Raw genomic sequence first — 16628 nt, forward strand, 5'->3', positions numbered from 1 at the left:
AGTGGAGAATGTGTGACCGCAATTTCTGCACTGTCTGAATGTAGAAGAAAACAAGTTAAAGCAGGCAGTCTGATATCTGGGGATCTCAAAAGTTGTTTTACAATGGGAAGCTCTTCAGCAGAAGTATACATAGTGCTTTAATGATGTCTGTCTTGCGTGTGGATGCTTCTGGCTGCACTGACTTTATTCCTGTGGTCAGAATGCATATTAAATAGAGAGATCCTTGGAGTCTGTTTGAGTCTGGGAAAACAGTCAAGCATTCACGTGAATAACAAAGCTTGTAACACAGCCAGATGTACGTCTTTGTGGCACAAAACCTGGATGCAATAAAAATCCCAAAATTGCCTTGCAAATCTCAAGAGGCAAAGCTGACCTGAGGCTGCTGCGCTGTTTGCTGACTAAGTTCTGATTCAACCCTTAAGTGACAGTACTGCTAACAAATAACACAGATAGTAAGCATGGGACAGCACTGCTTCTGCAGTGGAGACGTGTGTTAGTATGGTCTCGAATTAAACAAAACATTATTAAAGCTCTGTTGATGCCTTGCAAAATCTTCTGTTAAGAGCCAACTTAATGCTATGTGACAAGCTGACATTTGACAGTATTTTCTAAAGGAGCAAGTCATAAAAAATAAAACCTGATGTCCTGTTTATCATCTGTGTTTCCAGAGAAATCTTTCTGATCACATTAATAGTTCCTCAGTTTTGACTGACTATTCCTTTGGTGAAAGCATTTCTTATTGAAGAGTAGAAAACCTTTAAGAAGGGCTTATATGCTGGGATGTCCTAAAACCAAGCTTTTTTGGTTTCTAATTTTATTTTTTTTGCTAGAGGATGAGATTAGCTCCTTTAAAAAAAAAAACAAACACCCAAACCAGCACAAAACCAAAACCCCAAACAAATAAGAAAATCTCAAATCCAACCAGTTTAAAGGTGTTTTCTGTTCCTCAGGCTCTTTTGTTAGTAATGAGAAAAAACAACCCATCTTCCTACAGATCTTCATCTCCCTTTAGAACACATTCTTTTTGAAGAATCCCATAAAGACTTAAGTGGCAGGGTTGTACCTCTGATCTTCAGATTAGTCATGAGAATACATGGTATTTGTATAACTGCTTTCCACAAGTTGCCCATAGCTCTGGACTTAGGATGTAATCATGCCTGCTGCAGTGATAGACGTTTTGAGGAACAGACTGTGCCAATGACCCGTTTCAGGCCAAGAAATCTGTTTCCTTTCAGGCTTTCTTTCCTGATGCCTTTGTAAATTTTACTTTAAGGGGTCTTAGTTTTGTGCAAGCTATCCTTCCTTACACTGTGACTTTTGTATTTGATGTATTAGACCCCGAATATGTAACTCTGACCTTTGCCTCTAACTGGTTCTCACATCTTCCTACCATCTGGGAGATCTGAGCAGGCTAGCTGATGTGGTTTCCCTAGTACTTACTCCTCTCGCAATGTTTCAGTTGCATACAACGAGAGGAGGGTGTGGGTGCTAGATACATCAGTAATTAAATTCTTAGCATAGTAGAGTTTAAAGGAAGAAGAATATTTAGTGTTATAGAATAAGAGGTAACCTAAAGCAATAGAGTATAACAGAAAAACAGTCTGCAAAGTGAGGATTCTTGCTGGCCGTGTTACACCAGTGACTGTTGCATAGCATCGCCCTGTTTCCTAATGAAGGTTCACATCTTGGGAGGTGCAACAGCTGAATCACCTCTGGTGTTCCTATCTCTGCTGCAGAAGAAAGGACTCGACATTTTGTATGATCGCTCTGACCCAGTCAGTCAATCTCTGCTGTTGGTAGCATTGTGTCTCCTCTTGTTCAGACCTCTCCTTGCAGTTGTTATGTCTTCCGCAAGGTGATGAGTAAAGTGGTATATCTGTTCATGGGTTGCCTCTACCTTCATTAGTTTTGTAAACTTTTTGCAGATGGGAGAGCTTCTGTGTATATCTTTGATCCACAGAACCAGAGAGCACACTGCACCTTGATCCATAGACTCTTAGATGCTGAAACTCTGTTTAGTTTCTTGCCTTTGTGCTCTTATACTACTTCTTTAAAGTAGTCTGGAAAAAAAATAAATCTTTTGAAACCAAGTTCTGTGACCCAGATCATTAGATGCCTTATTTAATTAGGTGTAGTATGAATTTGGCTGTGGGGAGGGTAGGGTACTTAAACAGCTGTTTATCCGAAAAAGTACTATTTGCAAGCATTGAGATAAAGAATATAAATTCTTTTATTCTTTTCAGTAACTGGAAAGGATCCTTCTCCAGGTCATTCAATCACCAGTTACACGGGGAAAATCCAAGTTCTTTCTAATTACAGTTTATTTTTAGCATTGGATCTGTGCTGAATTATGGGTGAATATAAGCAAGAGAGGTGTAGTTCTTAAAGAAAGGAGGGAAAGTGCCTTTTTTTTTAAAAAAAAAAATAATATGTTTTAAGGGCTTACAGACTATCCTTAGGTTAGAAATGGATACTGGTTTAGAGTGCTAGCTCTTTGGGGTGCAGGGGAGTTTCTTTGGTTGGTTTGTTGGCTTCTATCCAGCAGATTCATTGTAGATATTTTGCAAATGATTTTGCAAGTCTCCAAAGCAATCTGAAGGATGCTGCTGGTCAGAGAGAGATGAGAAGCTGAAATTTCCATGAATTAGTTTTCAATGTCCATTAAGGACTGACTGAAAGATAGAGCACAGAAAAAATGCGATGACTTTGTGTATGTTTGAATGCTCTGGGTAAAACGGCTTTTGGCTTTTTCTTCCTCAGGGCTGAAGCAAAAAAAGAATTGCCTGAGATAAGGGATCATACCTAAGCTAAGCTAAACTTTTTCTTTGTTCGCAATCTCTGTCCCACCTGAGGGGATAAGCGCTCCTTTTGATCCTAAAGGGTAAAGAGAGAGCATTCTTAATCCCTCACCTTAAGTTGTAGACCAATAAGTAAAATATGACAGGGCTGCCTTCCAGGGTACTTGATATGGATTTGTATTGGGAGTGAGAAATTGTAATGGGACAAGACTTGTTCTCCCCTCATTATGTATCTGCTAGGGGCTGAGATCTCCATAGAGGCTGGCGGAGGGACACAAGAACTGGAGGTAAAGGAAGGCTTAGGGAGGCAACATCTAGTTCCTTTGCCCAGCAACCACTTAAGGAATTGTTAGAAAGGGAAGAAAGGATACGACAGAATGTGTGAGTTACACTCATTTTGCCTCTTTTGAAGATGTGGTTTAGCTGCAGCGCTCTAATGTTTATGCCTTCACATGGACAAGGATCTTCTAGAGCAGTTGTGCTAACATATCTGCATGCTTCTGCTGGACTCCGTAACTTCAGATCCGGTTTGGTAGAGGAACATGATCTACCAGCAGTACTTTAAGGATGCCACTGTATGAGTGAGTGTGCGCACAACAGTTTCAGACCGGTACCAAACTCAGGTTTCTTCAACAAAATGTACCAAAAATGTCTGAAAACTGAGAAAGTAGCAACCTAATTTCTTAATTTATTTTTTTTCCTTTCTGTTTGCACTAGGTTCAGGATGTTGTTCCTATCACAAGCTATGATACTGCTGGGTCTTTTCTGCTGCTGGGCTGTAACAACGGCTCTATCTACTATATAGGTAAGAAACAGGGGCAGGGTGGAATAAAAAGGACGTGGTAGTGAGCAGCTTTGGTCTAAGTTGCATCAGAACAACTCTGTTCAGAGTAATAAACAAATGTCTCTTCCCTACAGACATGCAGAAGTTCCCGTTGCGAATGAAAGACAATGATCTTCTAGTGACGGAATTGTACCATGATCCCTCCAATGATGCTATAACAGCACTCAGTGTCTACCTCACGCCTAAAACAAGTCAGTATTCTATCACTGTCTCTTCAGTGAGAGTCTGTTGCAGATGTGGGATTTTTCTTTTTTCTAAATGGACTTTTTCTATTGCTGCATAGCTGGGCTAAAGCAAACAAGGTAGTCCTTGACATAAACAATTTTTCTTCATTTAATCATCTTCAAATGGATGATGAACATGAGGCGTAACTGTTTCCTCTTACATCCATACATATGTGTAAATAGGTACATGTACTTGCATGTATCTGTGCATATGCTTGTACATCATGTATTATACATTAATGTATAATGCAGTAAGACAACGCATAATATATTAATGCTTGTGCATAATGTACCTTTGCTGGTTTTAAGCCTTTTACACAAGATATGCAGTTAGATTATGAATTGTATTCACGGAAATAGTTTGTGGCTAACTGGGGGAGGGGGAGACAACCTGGCTGTTGCGCTTAACCTTATAACCAGTATACTAAAAACTATTTCCATATGCAGCTGAATGATGTTTAGCTATTGTGTCTATACACCCTTTTGTAATCACAGTGCAGCTATCTTTTAAATTAAAACAAAAACCCCTAAAACAATGCACGCCCCCCAAAAAAAACCCCAACCAAACAAACCCAAGCTGGTTACTTACATAACTATATTGATACCACAGGGACCTTTTTAACTATAGTCCTTCCTGTTCTTGCCTTGCTTTCCCGTTTGTCTCCCACTAAGGCAGAAAAATAAAAGGTGTGTGGCACGTATTGACCATATCACTGTGAGGAGTGCAGAGTGCCAAAATATCTAATCATGTGACTTGATCCATCTGTTCTTTCACTTCCGGGGGGAGGAGAGAATGGGAAAGAAGGCCATTGTTCTGACAATATTGAAGAGTGTAGTATGGAATTGAACAAACATTGGGGTTTTTTTTTAGTGGCAAAATGTCCTCTCTGTTCATGGGAAAATAATGAGTAAATTGTTTAAAATAGATATCTGTCTTACTGTGGAAGCTTCAAAATACAATTTTCTACTGCCTTGTTCCCTGGCCCCAGTATGACAAGCTTTCATTCCTGGGGGGAACAACTGTGTTCTTGCTTGCTTTAGGTGTAAGTGGCAATTGGATTGAGATTGCATATGGCACCAGCTCTGGAGCAGTGAGGGTGATTGTACAGCACCCTGAAACAGTTGGGTCTGGGCCTCAGCTCTTTCAGACCTTCACAGTTCACCGAAGTCCTGTTACGAAGATCATGCTCTCAGAGAAACACCTTGTGTCAGGTAATTTTCTTTTCTGTGCACAAATTTGTATTGGTGGTTCTCCCCTCCTCCTGAGCAATGAAGTATTTGTATGCATTGTGTTATAACTTGCATTGTTCCTACATGTGATAGAAATGAGTTGAACACATTTGAGGGCAGGGGAGGAGCTAGATTGACTTGGATCCTCTTTCTTAAAGTAAGCATTCTTCAAAGCCTTTAGCAGTTAAAAGGCTTAGGTTTTATTTGACCAGATACTGGAACAACTAACTCTTCTGTTTGTGTCTTATTCCAAGTTTGCCATTTGTGGAAATAAAAGGGTTTGTAAACAAATGTATCTCTGTCAAGTGTTACCGTTGTGGGCAGGTCCTTTAGGACTTGTCATCTTTTAACAGCCTTTCGGGAGCTTTCTGGGTTGCAGCAAAATGTGCACCATCTCTTGGGCCCTAGAAAAAGCCTTCCCATGGCTTCAAAAGGCTGTCTGTGTTTCTTCTTTTCTCAGTAGTCTCCCAGTATTTGTTGTGCTATCCGATCTTATGCTCAGGGAAGATGCAATCATTCCTTCATCTGTAAGAACCTATTTCAACCGGGGCATGGCAGAAAACAGATTTACTTTCTGCTGCTATACCAATTTTTTTTTAAAAAAGGAACAGGAATTGATGTATCCAGTTATACTGCAAACAGAGAGCCCAGAGGTCATCTGTTCCCCTGCAACTTGGTGCTAAATCCTCAGTGACAGGAAAGGGCACATCTGTATGTAGAAAACTGAGTAACTGGTGAATGAAATAGAAGAGTACTATTGTGTGATGAGGGTTCTGCTGCTCTCATGATGTGTCTTGTCCTAGCATCTGCACACAGAGGATTGAAGTGTGCTGTAGGTTACTGGTGCTGACTCAGACCTTAATGTTGTGTTCCACCTGCCTCAGTTTATTTCTTGAATTTCTGAGGGAAGAGACAGAATTAATAGGAAACAGGACATCAGCAACAATTTGTAGAGTATTAGATAATTGTCTGGAGATGCTATGTGATGACTAAATTGACATTGATTAAATTCTTCTTGACTGCTCAGTCTTGAAAAACTATCATATAGAAATCATTAGAGAAGTTATCTCAAAAGTTTTGTCATCCCTTGTAAATGTTATTTTACATCTTTTCTAGTTTGTGCTGATAACAACCATGTACGGACATGGACTGTGACTCGGTTCCGGGGCATGATTTCAACTCAGCCAGGCTCAACACCTCTTGCATCATTCAAAATCTTATCCCTGGAGGAAGCAGAGAGTCATGGCAGTTACTGTTCTGGAAATGATATTGGTAGGATGTCTCTCGAATGCGTTGTGCTGAGCCTGTACGTTCACTGATCTCATAAAAGTTTAACAGACTCTGTAACATGCAAGTCAGCTGATGGGCGTAAGCTCTTATATACTTCTTTCCCCTTGAAAAGATGGCAGGGATCTGTAAAATTCACCTGGAAGTACTCACGATTTAGGCTGTATAGAGTGGATACACTTAAAATGTTTACTCTGAAGGTGAGAAAAGGGGAGGGAAAACTTTTGAACACACATTGAATCTCTTCCTTGAGTAAACTGATGTAGCATTTCACTTTTGGTTTAACTAGAGAATGACAGAAAGAACAGGAGACTATTAAAGCAGGTGAGCATAACAAGGTATGGGTCTAGTGCAAATTCCAGTTCACTGTTCAGTCAGGGTTAAATGATGCACATGTGAAAAATTCTTAAATGAATTTGAAGTTGTGACAAAGTTTACTGAAGCTTTGAAACTGCACGGACAAATGGTGCCAGCGCATTGCTGTTGCAAGATACTGAAGGAATGCATGTCAGTAAACGTGGGTAGCCAGGTAGTCTGGATTCCTTTGTGGTCAGAGTTTTGCAAAAGAACCTTTGATGAATAGGTGCCCTGGGAACACAGGGTGGGGTCAGTACTATGGCAAGAAATCTGATTAAGCCTTTGGACATCTAGGAGCTGCAAAATAAGAAAGTACTTATTGTTATTATAGAGGCCTGATGTAGGGTTTGTGCTGACATAGTAATTCCTCCAGGAACATGCAGGAAACTCAAGAATGGGTGTCCTTTAAAACAAAAGAACAAAAAAGATTTCTATCTGTAGAGGTTTCTAACTATTGGTGGCTTTTTCTATCTGTTAGTCATCTTTGGGTCCCTGGTCTTGATGCTTTAAAATTGCAGTGGTCATACTAATATACTAAAATTGGGTCTTCAGGACTGTGTGGGGAAGAGGGTGAGGGAATTAAACAAGTGATCTTTCTTTCTTTCTCTAGGACCCTTTGGTGAACGTGATGATCAACAGGTGTTTATCCAAAAAGTTGTTCCCATCACTAATAAGCTATTTGTAAGACTGTCTTCAACTGGGAAAAGGTACCTCCATGTTTAGGGTTTTAAGCACGAAAGGAGCAGGACTGTTTGAGTGATGTGGTCTCCCATCCCTTGGGGATGCGTGCAGTTGCACTTAGCAAGCTTCTAATGTGCTTGAAAGCTCTGGCTGAGTTCTAGTTTGTGTGTTAGTAACAGAACTGTACTTAATAATCAACTATAACCTAGAAACCAAAATTGCATTTTGAAAAATGTGGTATCAGAGACTCACTTCATTATGGTTCACCTGCTGAGCTCACAAAACAAACATTTGTGTGCCTCTACAGAATCTGTAACGCAGCCATGGTACCATGCTAACATTAAATTTCAAAACTAATGCTGAAGTTGTTGGTGGCAGGGATTATGCTGCTCAGAAAGGTAGACAGAGAAAAACTGCTTCGCTTCCTTTGCATTTGTCTTTGAAGATATTAGAACCTTTAAAACTGAGAGACTGTCTTCTAGATCAGCTATACAATTATTTTCTTAGACTTGACTTCATAATATTCTACTACGTTGCTGCCAATGTAGTAAAAAAGTTGCCAAATAACCACAGCTGCTTTTCTTCCTGTTAGGCTAGTAGGATGGCAAGAGATCAGAAAAGATAGTGCATCTCAATTCTATGCTTCTTATTATTCTTGCATCTCTTGCCTAATAACTTTGAATCTGGGTGAAAACATTGATGCCTTAACACTATTGGCATCTGAATTGAGGACAGAAGCCCTGCAGATTACTGATGTGCACCTTGCCGCGCCCCCCCCGCCCTTACTTCAGGCTAGTTTTATATGTAGTGGAGAGTTTTATTAGATGACTTATTTTGGCACTTCTTGGGTAAAAAGCTCAATACAAGGGGCCAGTAAAAGAAATTATCCAAAATATGTGAGGTTCTGGTGTGGAGTCTGGCTTAGCAGCTTAGTTTAGGGAGTCCTTTTCCTCTCACTCCCCACATAAGCTTCTAAAATAAAGGGAAAAAAGCAATGGAGATCTGCCATGTCAAGTGATATTGCAGTTGTCGTAAGGCAAAAGTTATCTGTATAGTTAACCTTGGATTTATCCTCCTTGGATTTTTTTGCATATCTTTTATATGGTTAAATGTGCTCGTTCTGCAGGTTAGTTTCCTAGAGTGTCTAGCATATGAAGGGACTGGTTCCTGTCATTCTTGCGAGAGCCTTACATTTCTAATCATTGCAAACTGAAAATGGACATCGAACGTATAGGGGTTCCCTATTAAAAAAGCAGTAAGACTGCAGATGGATTGGGGGGAAGGTACTGTCAGCAGCTGAGGAGCATGCCGGTCTGCAGGGGAAGGAATTTTGTCTGGAAGAAAGCTCTTTTTCTGATGGGAAGTTTGGTGCCTTCTCAGAAAATCAAAACAGTACTGATTATTAGCCAAACTGCCAGGTTCAATTGTTTTGGTAACTTGGGGTTTCTCTTCATGTAGGATCTGTGAGATCCAGGCAGTTGACTGTACTACCATCTCATCATTTACTGTACGAGAATGTGAAGGATCCAGCAGAATGGGCTCCCGGCCACGCCGCTACCTCTTCACTGGACATTCAAATGGCAGCATCCAGATGTGGGACCTGACCACAGCTATGGACATGGTTAATAAGAGTGAGGACAAAGGTAAGTTGCGTTATGCCAGGACTGTGATGTGGTTCTTTTTCTGTTCTCACATGTGCATGACTATGGTAAATGGATTTGGGCACTAATAGCTGTCTCTTTCAGATGTTGGTGGCCCCACAGAGGAAGAGCTGCTCAAGTTGCTTGACCAGTGTGACTTGAGTACGTCTCGCTGTGCCACACCCAACATCAGTCCTGCCACCTCAGTAGTTCAACCAAACCGGCTTCGGGAATCTAATTCCAGGTAGGTGAGCAAGGGCGGCACCTGCTGTAGACACCAAAGGTTTTAGCCTTCAGGTGGGCGAAGAGGGGTTTGGGCACCTGAATGCTGTAGCTGAGCCCCTGAATCCATGCCCTGAGTGTCTTGAACTATACTTACATACACCTCAATTTCTCTTGGCTTATATGTGTGTGGATTAAAGTGCCCTATGAGAATTTGAAGCGGGTGATCTGGAAGCCCTTGTATGGGGGTTGTGATTAGTATGTTGCTATTTTAGTAGGAGTTGCAGAGGTGGGTGGGAGCAGGGCATGCAGAAGAACCAGCTGCTATTCTCAGCCTAACATCTGCTCTTCTTGTCCTTGGTTGTTGGTCTTCTGTTTTGAAGCCTCCAACTGCAGCACCATGAAACAATCCATGAAACAGCCACGTATGGCTCCGTGCGGCCATACAGAGAAAGCCCCTTATTGGCAAGAGCAAGGCGGACGGAGAGCTTTCACAGTTACCGGGACTTCCAGGGTTTTAACTTATCCAGCAAAAGCCCAACAGAAAAGGCAGCTGCTGCAAATGGGAATTCAAGCCAGACAGAAGCCAGGAAGGCAACAGCTGAGGGCAGTGTAGCCGAGCGGAAGGCAGTCCTGACAACGGCACTTGAAGTGCGAGGCACGGGTGTGACAGATGCAGGTGCGTGTTGCAGTACAGAGGTTCACCGTGTGCCAGAGAGTTCTCTGGATCTCAAAAGAAGAGGACCAGAAGAGGAGAGTGAAGCCAAAGCAGAAAGCAAAAAGAAAATGGGGTTTGAAGGAGCTGGTTTCCTGGGAAGGAAGAAAGTGCCTCTCCTGCCCTCTGCGCCAGTCCTTGCCGAAGGTGGGCCTGAATTACCTGGTGCAGCTTCTCCATCGCCTACCAAGACAGCTGCTTCACCACGTCACCGGAAGAATGACTCGTCCTGCCAAGACTATGGCTTGTGAAAATGTGACTGGCAGCACAGATGAGATGCAGATGCCCTGTGGCTGGTAGCAGGCATAACATTACATGTTGTGGGTTGTTTCTTGAATGGGACTTTGTTCTGATACTCGAAATGAAAATTGTAAGGTTATGAGAAAGTACCTGGCTGCTGCTGCAAAACCTCTGAAGAGTCCTCCACCTCAACGTGTGGCTTTATGTAATGCTACAAATTGTAGTACGGTACTTGGTCCAAAATATTGTTGTGCATTCTTGCGTAAACGTGGTCAGGCATGCGATATGTTGTGATTATTTTTGTCTTGGGGGAAGGGAGGGTGCTAAAGGAATATGTGGTTGCTCAGTGGAAGAAGCCTTTTAGACGCAGCCACGCATTGCTCTGCAGAGCTGCTGCTGTCTTGGCTGGATTTTGCCTAATTTGCAGGACTGTCTCTGTAGTCTTGTTTTATGAATGGGAGCCTTGCTCTGTATGCTGCTGTCTGAAATCTGAAATGTTTTGTGCAGGTTAAGGAGGAAGCTATTCAAAATAGCATATTATTTTGCCTCTTAGTCCAAATAAATTGTCAGAGGAGTGTTGCTTGTGCTTTCTGAAAATGTGTGGTGTTGGATGATGGGTTTTGCTGATTGTGACTGAGCATGCATAAAAATATGCTCGGCAGAATACACAGAACTGGCAGTCTCTCGAGGGCTTCCTTTTCTCTGTAAAAAGGACAGAGATGAATATGGGAGTAGGTTTACTGTCATGGTATAATAATTCTCAATTACAAGTGCCTTGACATGGTATTTCCTACCTGTGTTGCACTGGCTGCTTGCTGTTTGCTCCTAGTTTACTGTGGGTGGTGGACAAATTTTATTGCATGTAGATTAGTAATACATAAACAAAAAGGAAGGCTGTGACAGCAAGTGTTTAATAGGGAGTGGGTTAAGGAGGTTTTCTACATCTGAAAAAGCATGCTTGGAGTTAAGCATTAATTAATGGCTTTTTTTTTTTTTTTTTTAGATCTGAGCTGAGAGGGTGGGGAAGAGGGAGGGAGAGGATGCAAAAGTTAAAACGACTCCGTAAGAATTTCTTCATTTGCTGTTTATTCACCTGTGCATGAACACAATTTTGTGGAGGAGCTTTGTCAGGCCAGGAAAAGATGTGGCTATCCTGCCAGGAAAGCCCCTTTCAGCCACATACTGGTTTTTGGACAGGTAAATTATTTTCCTTACCAAACATGCCACACCATGCCCCCCCAACCCTCCTGAACTGTAAGAGCTGGATAAAGATGAGACCCTCTACCTTCACAGTCTTCTACTACAGTATGACTTAGGGCTTTTCAAACTGTTCTCTTACCTTTGAGATGTCAGTGCTAACATACAGTTTTTACTATACAGTTAAAGAGAAGGTGAAAAAAGGCCAACTTATCCCCCATATCCCCTCCCATAACCAGTGGGCATGGGGTGGGAAACAGCAGCCCTGTCCCCTCCCCCAAAGTCCATGCAGGATGCTTTTGGCAAGTTACCCACTTTCCATTTTCTAGAGAAGATGGTGCTGGTCTTCAGAGGTGGGTGTCGGTGAACGTGGTGTGCTCCTTGGTGACTGTGCTGAAGCCTTTGATGACATTGACAAGATCTTCTTCATCTACATACTGTAGGGGGGAGGAGGGGGAAAAGCATGTGAGCTGAAGATGTACCAGACTAAAGGCGATCCTGTTCCTTCATTTCTTTCTCCTCACCCCCTAAAAAAATGGTGTAATAAAGGGAAGAGCTGAGTAAAGAGTGTTGCAGGAGGTTTGTTTGCAAAACTAGCTGAGCAACATGGCCTCAGAGGCAGTTAGGTTCAGGGAAATGTGGAGCAAACGTACAGAGGGTGGACAGAAGAGCCCACCTTCATATATACAGCGGCTGATTCTAAAAAGCAGCTGAGCTTGTGCTGTCAGGGTTGTTTATCACCAAAAGTGAGTGGAAATTTTTGTTCTGCTCCTACCCACTACCACTTCTGAAACTCATTGGACTATTCTGTAAGCCAGTTCTAGTGTGCCATCATCAAGCAAGGATGTGTATGGGGGTTTGCAAGCTAAACCAAATAAGGATGTTAGCATAAGATGAGCGGGTAAGAGCAAGAGCTTCCTCTTTTAGCATCAGGAAGCTGGTTTTTTGGCTAATGAGATCATACAGCGGTACACTCTAGGTGGGCTGTTCGTCCCCAAGGAATTAAATCATGAGACTGTGACAGCTCTGAGAAAATTAGTCAAGGCTGAGTCACAGCACCCCTCGCTCAGGATCAACACAGACTGGAAGGTTAACTGGTACCTATAGGGGTGTTGCCTAGTGCTAAGTGTTGTGATGTTCTTAAGCCTTATCATCTTCCTTGGTGCTGCTGTTACAGTCTAAGCAGGTATGGCAGCAGTGGTAGCAACACCCCTGTACTGTGGCATGCCTATACGTTCCAGCCCTTGCAGCTGTTTGGTGTAGTGAATGTGAAAGCCCAAGGACCCTGCCCAATTCATGTGCTAGACCATCCTTCTGCAATTCACTTTGTGTTTTGTACAAGATACGCTCAGTGACAACCGCCCACTCTCTTACTATCTCGTGTGCCCTCACCCCCATCTGTCCTCTTTTTAGGAACCTTCTTAGTCAGCTCTTTCTGGTAGCAAACACATCTTGCTGCCCCCAAACCCCTTCCCACACGCTTGCTCAGGGAAGGGTGGAAGCTGGTAGGAGCGAGTGGAGATTAAAAAGCCTGTCTCCTGGTGACAAATAGGAGGGAAAGTTGCCACTGTCCCTGACTTGAGAATTGTAACTTCTCATAGCTATGTGTTCAGGTCCATGTTAGTGACTCTGGCCAATCCGGTCCCCTCCCATGTTAAAAGACTCTGCCCCCTTCAACTTCCAGTCCTGTGTGGGCAGAGTTTGAAGTCATTTGTCACAAATGCCAGAAGATCTGAGCAGTGACATGATCTCTGTGTCGTGACTGAGCAGAGGACAGAGAGCAGGTCCTGTCAGCAATTGAGCCCAGGGTCACAGAACAGGAGTCACTAGAACACAAGCTCCTGCTTCTGGCACTGAATGGGTGAAGGATGCCAGGACACCCCTCCTCATATGTGTATGTTTGCTGAAAGGCATGGAAGACCTAAGCCTATGAGTTGACCAAACAGATGGGCATGCTTCAAGGTGCATATCCTTGGCAGACCATGGAGTTATTGGTTCAGTGGAAATGACAAGCAGATGCATGTGGACCCCTCACATCCTATAAGAGCAGCGTGTGATCACCTGCAGCTCCAGAAGAGCAGTAGGCAGGAACAATTTTGACAATCTGATCTCTGACCATATCCTTCTAGGTCTTTTGGCTGTATCTCCAGCAGCTTTTGATATTTAGGCCTTTTAATGATTCTAACAGAACAGACAAATCACTAGAAGTTGACACACAACAGCATTGCAGAGGACCAGGAGTCCTTACCAAGCCACGACCAGTATTGCGATGATTGCGAATAATGGCATCCCAAGGCACTTCTTCAACAAGAGATTTTTTGTCGTAGAGGTCGAGCAGCTGGCTGACACTACGATGAAGAGAGGCTTGGGAATACGTGCGATGTAGCTGGCTCTGACTTGGTCTTCTTGCCCCAGATGCGATACGGACACTGCAGTTGCTCATGGGAGACCCAGCTCCTGGAATTTTCGTATCTGCCAGCCCCTGTGAGGAAGACACACTAATAAATCAAAAATAAAGGGCATGGTAATCAGACACTTTATCTAAACAAAACCAAAGCAGGAGTGGAACAGAAGAGAAACCCATGCTTCAAAAATCAGGCACAATTATAAACAGAAGAAAAAAAAACAAAAACGGACCTTTCCCCATTGTAGGAAAATCATATAATTAAAAGGAAAAAAACCCTCCAACCTTGTAAGACAGGACTTTACCTGACTTTTTTTTTTTTCTTTATTCTCCTAATTTTTTTTTTTTTTTTTGAAGTAGCCAACAGGCAGAGGTCCAAATATTTTTGACTACCAGAATGATAGCCCAGACTTGCACAGCCAAGAGGACGTTAGCAGGCTTTGTTTTTCAATTATCATGACCAGGAAGAAATTATCATGCACCCACCAGGAGAAACATGCAATGTAAGATGCCTTCATGCATGCTCCTTGGGTCGTCTGGCACATCACACATTTTGCAACTCTGCAAGTTAACGACTCTACCTCAAAGTGTGTTGTGTAACTTTTGAGAGTGACACTGCTTGATGAATCAGACGTGTCAGCAATGGTCTCAAACTGGGATTAAAGAGAGGGAGGAAAAGCGTTAGGGCAGGGCAAGGTGCAATGCCGGTGCGGTCTGCTCCTCACGGAGGGTGTGAATTAGATGGAGCTCAGTGAAGTGGAGCGATGTAGCAGGATGTAGGGGACCAGGGGAACTGGCAAAGATAAGGCACTAAACTTTTAACTGGTCATCAAGAACTGCATGGGCAGCCAGCGTTGCTTGCCGCATGACCTCACTAACAATTGTAAAACACAAATGATTTTGCCACTTCATAGTAGCTCTAGCCTAACTTCTCAGATTAAGTCCCACCACTGATGCACTATAGAATCTTCCTTTCTATTAAGTCCATGAAGAAAAGAAAAAAAAAAAAACTAACCAAGGGGCAGGAACATGGAAAGGAATTGTGCAGGCACGCCAACAGCAAAGACATTTTAAAGTCAAGAGGAACAACACAACATGACAGACTGTAGAAGAAAAGGAATCAAAACCATGAGACCAAAAAAAGAAGTTTCTTATGCTCAGCCTTTGCCAGGAGAAGGGGCACACTGGAAATCCCATTGTTTCCAAGAGCTGCTTCGTAGAGGCACAGATGCAGCTTCTTGGCACTGAGACAAAAAGGAACAGAATGCGTGAAGGATGCAGGAGTCACTATCCTGCTTGATGGCGCTTACAGGAAAAAGAAGCTGAGAAGTGACAAGAAGAATCATCTCATAGCCTGTGCCTGGGCATGGGAGGGCCCTGCTGCTCCCATTCTCAGTCTCGTAACAAGCACCTTACGCCTTTTGTGTTGCTTTTCCTCAAAGGCTAGGATAGCACTACTGCTCTGCTACACGGTAGAATGTTCTTTAGACAGTTTTTCTTTACAGAATTATAACTTGTTATTATAAAAATGAAACAAAGCCTTCCCCTTTATCATTCCCCAGCAGTTCCCCTCCCACCTGTCCAGTGGACCTGCTGTGGCTCTGTGTGCACAGTTGCACACACACATTTTTGTGAAGGTTCCCAGCTTTTCCCTGGTTGGTCTCGCTCTCCCCCAAACCTTCCTGGCACGCAGCCTGTCCTAGAGCTGTCCAGCTGGGTGGTGGGTGGATACCAGAAAGAAATAGAGCTTCTACCTAAGTCCTGCTTTTTGCAGGCACATTTCATGGATACCCAACAAAGAGTGTCAGATTGATCTCGGTTAGCCATCCACCACAAATAGTTGGGAACATGACAGGTTCCTCTGAAAAGCACATTTTATCACCTACCTTCTCACAGCATGCCAAGGCCTTTTCAGCTCTATTACAGATATCAGCTAACATCAGGTGGCATCGGTTGCTTTGTGTTTTTCAGATCTAAAGTTTGTCATAAGGCATCAGAAGTATTTCAGGGCCTGCAGACCAGGTGCCATAGGGATCTTTTTTGGACTAAGCCCCTGTAGCCTGGCTCTCTGCCTTCATACGTACACCAGACAGTTCTTTTCATACGCTACCAAATGAATAGCTTTCATTTGGTAACCAAGAGTGCAACAAATGGTGTAAGGAGGAAGAAAAACTGTGCGTGGGCAGATATAACACGATGGATGCAGAACATTGCGTTTTACCAAACGTACCGGATGGGTTTCACCTGACGAGTACACACTCATTGGTGATGTTCTTTTCTGGAGTGGAACTAAAGGAGGTCTGTCTCGTGCATAGGGTTGCTTGCGGACTTTCCTTTGAAGAATTAAGGAGAGAAGAATAGCCAAAAGGATCAAACCTAGAACTACCATCAGCACTGCAAACCACAACTCGTTGTAGAATTTTGCACGTTTGGACTCTGCTTTGTCCTTCTCTCCAGGTGTTGTCAAGATCAGACCTGTAAAAATCAAGAGGGATTAGGGGAGAATGGGAATGTTATTTCAGAAAGCGTTTAACAATATGCTATCCCTTTCCTCGCTAATAAATTAGGCAGAAATTTAAGTAATTTTGTCATCATGTGCTTATTTGCACTTATGTTCAAGGTGGCATAATGGTTCAATATGCTAGTGGGCTATAATAAAAAGCTTACTACCCTCAAGAGACCCTGCTTAAAGTTCTGGCATTGCTGCTCAGGCTGGAAATCACCACTGCATCAGCAGCTCTTGAGAAAGGAGGCGGTGGAGGTGGAATGAGAGAAAAAAAGGCTTCTCC

General features: G+C 42.9%; 2 protein-coding genes across 2 annotated transcripts in view; one reads left to right on the forward strand and one right to left on the reverse strand.

Moving 5' to 3' along the window:
- KCTD3 (potassium channel tetramerization domain containing 3) overlaps nt 1–10835 on the forward strand; it is a 28177-nt gene extending 17342 nt beyond the window's left edge. Inside the window, exons 11-18 of the mRNA XM_075749253.1 lie at nt 3516–3603; nt 3717–3833; nt 4908–5078; nt 6213–6368; nt 7351–7447; nt 8880–9064; nt 9167–9305; nt 9667–10835. Coding sequence (XP_075605368.1) covers nt 3516–3603; nt 3717–3833; nt 4908–5078; nt 6213–6368; nt 7351–7447; nt 8880–9064; nt 9167–9305; nt 9667–10249 — 1536 coding nt within the window. The 3' untranslated portion in view covers nt 10250–10835. The remainder of the gene's footprint in view (nt 1–3515; nt 3604–3716; nt 3834–4907; nt 5079–6212; nt 6369–7350; nt 7448–8879; nt 9065–9166; nt 9306–9666) is intronic.
- Nucleotides 10836–11315: 480 nt separating this feature from the next.
- The window catches only part of USH2A (usherin), a 396138-nt gene continuing 390825 nt past the window's right edge, over nt 11316–16628 (reverse strand). The window contains exons 69-71 of the mRNA XM_075749252.1: nt 16070–16314; nt 13684–13917; nt 11316–11872 (exon numbers count right to left, since the gene is read on the reverse strand). Of these exons, the coding sequence (XP_075605367.1) occupies nt 11783–11872; nt 13684–13917; nt 16070–16314 (569 nt within the window). The 3' untranslated portion in view covers nt 11316–11782. The remainder of the gene's footprint in view (nt 11873–13683; nt 13918–16069; nt 16315–16628) is intronic.

This window comes from Balearica regulorum, chromosome 3, assembly GCF_011004875.1.
Source record: "Balearica regulorum gibbericeps isolate bBalReg1 chromosome 3, bBalReg1.pri, whole genome shotgun sequence".
NCBI classification, from domain to species: Eukaryota; Metazoa; Chordata; class Aves; order Gruiformes; family Gruidae; genus Balearica; species Balearica regulorum.